Consider the following 5016-nt stretch of genomic DNA (forward strand, 5'->3'; position numbering starts at 1 on the left):
GCTCCAATGAGTGATGTTGTTATTCCAAAGAATGCCATTTTTGGCGAAAAAGTGCTCATAACTTTCCGGCGAAAGTAGTTAGATAAGTGGTACCATGAAACAAAATATTCATTTTAAAGCAATCTTAAAGTTGTCTGAAGACTACTCCAGTTTTTAGTAAATAACGCAAAAGTTACTTGAATAAAACAGTTTTTTCTAAAAAATACCTGACCTCCGATTTCAAAATTGTTGTAAAATGAAAACTATTGACAGATAGAGCGTACATGTCTTTTTTTCAAAATTTGTCGTTCTACAACGTCGCTGAAGGTCGTTTGGCTCTGGCTAGAATGATCAAAACGAGAATTTTTTGATCTTGGTAAAATTAGAACAACCCCAACAAAAAGAAGGGGCTCACAAACTACGGAAACTTCTCCAAAGATTTAATAAGGCTAAGTTATTTAGTTTTAGTAAAATCTCAAAATTCCTGCTAAATTTGCTTTGCGGAACAGTGTGCATTGATTGTAGTGAAAACACCGTGAAATGGAAAGAATCTTAACAATATCCATCTTTTTGTTCTACTTGCAGCTCAAAGCTGAGTGAGCAGTTCGTCTCCCCAGGTAAGAGGAAATAACCAAACAAAATAAAAAGAAAATATTACAAAGCCGGACAATTGGAGTGGACCAATTTCTAAAAAAAAGTAACCATCGTTGAAAATTATTTTTAAATATTGATTTATTCATCGATCACACAAACACACAGAACAATCATTTCTTTCTTGCAGACATCCAATAGGCAACCGAATTCTTGTCCCGTGAATCATGGCAGGTCGAGTTATGATTTCCTAGCGGTCCATCGGCGCTTATTCGAGTGTGTCGAAGGCAGCTTCGGAGTCCGAGCTGCGGTATCCGTGTCCTCCGTGTCCTCCATGTCCTCCGTGTCCTCCACCGTAACCACCATGGTGCGATGGCATGCAGGGCACGTGAGCAATGTTAGGTGCGCATCCGATCAGCAGGTTAGCTCCGCATTTCACAGCCGGAGCCTTGGCCGCGTACGAATGCATAGTCGGAGCGTAGTGGGCTGGCGCCGGTGCGTGGTGAGCGGGTGCCGGTGCATGATAAGCCGGGGCGGGTGCATGATAAGCAGGAGCCGGAGCTGGTTCGTGGTAGGCAGGAGCTGGAGCCGGTGCGTGGTAAGCCGGTGCCTCATGCGTCGGGGCCTCGTACTTGGGAGCCTCGTACTTGGGAGCCTCGTACTTTGGCGGTGCGTAGTCAGCTATCGCTCCTACGATCGCCGAAACAATAGCTAAAATAATTAGCTTATTCATCGCTACAAGGATTGGATCAGTTGGGACACTCTTCAGCACGATAGAACACAACACCGAAAACTAACGATTGGGACGATAGACCGTGGTCTTTATAATCGACTTTTGCTGACTGTTTACCACGCACTTGCAAACATAACAATCAACAGGTTGGTTTTCCCAACATGTTCTCGATGACGTTTTGCGTAGGTTGTCCGGTTTGAGCGCTTGAAAGTGCCAGGTATCTAGCTTCTCGGTTTGCGAATAGCAGATGATAGCTTTAGCTAATAGTTTTCGGATTTAAATCTATAATTTAATTTCATTGCCAAGAAGTTAATCCGCATTAGGTATATGTTTCTTTAAATGTTGTACGAATAAAGAACGTAATTAATAATCTGCCTTAGGAAATACTCCGAATGCAAAACACGAGCTATGCTTGCAGCCGGAAGAAATAAACAAACCGAAAATATTAACCGAAACAATAAACTCCCTGTGTACCGCACAATTCAGCGTCCTGCCCGTGTGGGAAATGGGAACCGAAAAGCAACAACCCAGGAAAACTTTTAAAATTTATCACCTCGAATAAAAGTCAGCATCAGTACCCGCAGTATCCAGGCAGCGGGAGGGCATTAAACTGGAACAATAACAGCAAGACTTGTGTTGTGTTTTGCCCACAGTCGCAGATCCGCAGAAGTACTTAAATCCTCCCTCGCATCCGATGGAAGCCATTAAAAACAATTGCCAGCAAAACACACTAATGCCAAATTAAAATTCGAGTCAAGCCGATTTATGTCCTACTGCCTGTACTTTCACCCAGCTATCATTGAGAGGGGGCGAGTTTTCTCGGTGGGATCTTAATTTGAACTCGCCGGGGGGCAGAGTTAGGTTTAGCCTAAACGAACGATTGAGCTCAGTCAGCTAAGTTTAGTTGGATGGGAAAGCCGGATCAGCGTTGTACTCCATAATTTTCGCTGTTACCGACTGTTGCGGCACCACCGCAGGGACCAATTCAGCTGTTTGTATTGAAATTTATAGGAAGTGTAGCCAGTCCCATTTTCAATTAGAACCTAAACAGTACGATGATATGTACTACAGCCCGGTATCATTCCAATGTCTGGGAAGGGGGAGGGGTGGGTGCAGCCTAAATGAGAATCACAAATGGTGCGTGGAAAATTTGTTTCGGATGAAATAATGTTCGCTGATAAGTGTCACCACGACCCCACCAACTCCCGCAACTAAATCGCTTATGTATAGATAAAGCCGAACTGGAATACGGCATCGGCGCCCGGGTGGTACATAATAGCTCGTATATTCGTTGTTTAAGTCTAATGTAAATGTTTATTGGTGTAAAGTAGAAGTTAATTTAGCAATAATTTTCAATTTTCATCATCAAAGGGATACGGTGCGGGACCAGAGATGAGAGTCAGTTTTGATCGTCCAGGGTTGGCTGAGGAGATGGAGGAAAGAGGACTGCATTGTCGGGTAAGCTGTCTAATTATGTAAATGGATCGGTTAAGAGTGCTTTGAATGGTCGAATGGATCGGTCCTGAAGCAATACAACGAAAATGGTCCCTGTACTTGACTAATTCTGCTAAATTTTGGCGTTCAATACTACCCACAAAAGAGGTGCGGAGTTTCGGCAACAATACTGTTATGTGTTTATTTTTAAATGCAATATATTACAAGAGTATATTGAATGCAAAAACAATACTGAAAAATGCACAAATAATGAGGATAACAAATGAGGACAAATCAAATTGAAATAGTGATCATGTTTTATTTTCCAAATTCTCTATCTCGAGATCATGATAATTTAGAAGTATGGTGTCTTCGGCAATATTCATCAGCGGGTCGAGTGCTGCCCTAAGACGAAAGGATAATTTCAGAATTCAGCCAGGCTAGGGAAAATACAACTTCCAGTACATGTAACGAAAATTTAAATTTTTTGGAAAATTATGTTTTCTGTAATGTAATGTTCGACGACAAGGGCTGTTTGATAATGTAATAATAAAATTGGATTTCACCCGCTAGGCGGCGCTAGTGTGCATACATCTTTTTATTTCAGTATCTCCAAATGATGGCAATTTAGAAGGGTGATGTCTTCAGCAAAGTTGCTCGCGATGTCAGGAACTACCCGAATATAACAGAATAGTTTGGGATACTCTCACTTCGCGCAGTTAGTGAGCATACAAGCTTTCAATACATGGTAGATTACAATATAGCATAGCATAGCATATACGATTGCACAAATCGCGGGTGGCTGTACAATAGACCTTTTCACATTCTAAAAAGTTTTGAAATATACATGGCTCAGCTCAGATTCTTGTTCTAGATGTGAATTTAAAAGCTTTCGCCAAAAATGACCTAATTTGGACATGATTTAGAGGTGTCTCCAATCAAAAATCGTGTATTTGCTATTTTTCTATAGGAAGATCACTTACACTCGGATTTAACAGGCCCTACATGCCCACATATCATCAAAGGTTGTTCCTTAGACATATCTTAACATGTTTTAACAGGCGAACATAGCTCTAATCGCAATAGAAAATTTATTAACTGAATTTTCACATAGAAAAGTATATCAAAACTAAGAAAAATTAGTAGTATTTTTTCTTGGTTTTAGATTTTTTTCTATATAAAATTCCAGATAACAAATTTTCTATTGCGATTAGAGCTATGTTCGCACAGTACAATGATCAGCTAATAGTTGACAAAATATCCAGCATACCATGTCGGAAGAAACAAAACTTTTGGGATTACTGCTTTTTCTTCATAGTGGACAAGCATCACAGTGTACACCTGACCACGTCCTTACAATCGCCAAGGAAGGGAAGGAATGTTAGTTCAATATCTACTAGCGAAAGTGCAGTAAACCCATACTACTTTCATAGATATTTTAGGAATAGGAGTTTGTGGTAGTAGGCCAGGTTAATTATGAGGAGCTCATTCAACAACATTTCGTAGGAAATACAGTGCAAAATGAATGTAGCTTACCTAGTGTATTGATTTGATATACATACCCATATACAACTTACCAGTTTTTCAGTTTTCTATTTTCTTATCTCCTACTTACGGAAGAGATTCAGTAAACTTATTCAATTATTTTTCCAGTGAAGAAAAGTAAAGAAAGAAAAAGAAAGCAACCGCGCATCCTAATCGCCATCGTTCCTCCTGGACATAATACGGTAGCGGCTCATGAAGTAAAAATTCTTCACACTGTTTCAACTGAGGCCAGCAATCGTACACCTGCACGCACACCACATTATGAAGTCAACACCGACACCAACTACGAACGCATCTCAATCCATCGCAGCCGTCTATTGCCCATTTATTGAGAAAATTAGCCACTATTAAGCAGCCTTTTTGCATAGGGAAATTATTTCTTCAGATTATGACGTCATAGCTTTTTAGCACACATTCACCAACACACTAAAAATAAATAATGCTTCCACCCTTTTTTTGTCATTCTGAATGGCTGCCTGGTTCGCATTTTTCACAACACACATGCATCACGATTTCATTGTAATTAATCACTTAAACTCCTAAACTTCACTCCCCTCATCAGACAAAAAGCCTCGAAACGATTTTTACCTTAACTTTGGGCACTTTAGGGAATTTAGAAACACTAAACCAGAAATGGTACACAGAAACACGCATGTATCCGATCAATACATGGTAGATTGCAATATATCCCAAGAAATTGATAATTTAGAAAGATGTTTTCAACAAAATTCTTG

At 40.2% G+C, this 5016-nt stretch overlaps 1 protein-coding gene across 1 annotated transcript; it reads right to left on the bottom strand.

The window, feature by feature from the left end:
• Positions 1–838: 838 nt before the first annotated feature.
• On the bottom strand, positions 839–1303 carry LOC131679772 (vitelline membrane protein 15a-2-like). The gene has a single exon (XM_058960512.1). The coding sequence runs from the start codon at positions 1301–1303 to the stop codon at positions 839–841; it is 465 nt and encodes a 154-aa protein (XP_058816495.1).
• Between the last annotated feature and the right edge of the window lie 3713 nt (positions 1304–5016).

Source organism: Topomyia yanbarensis, chromosome 2 (assembly GCF_030247195.1).
Source record: "Topomyia yanbarensis strain Yona2022 chromosome 2, ASM3024719v1, whole genome shotgun sequence".
In the NCBI taxonomy this organism is placed as follows: domain Eukaryota; kingdom Metazoa; phylum Arthropoda; class Insecta; order Diptera; family Culicidae; genus Topomyia; species Topomyia yanbarensis.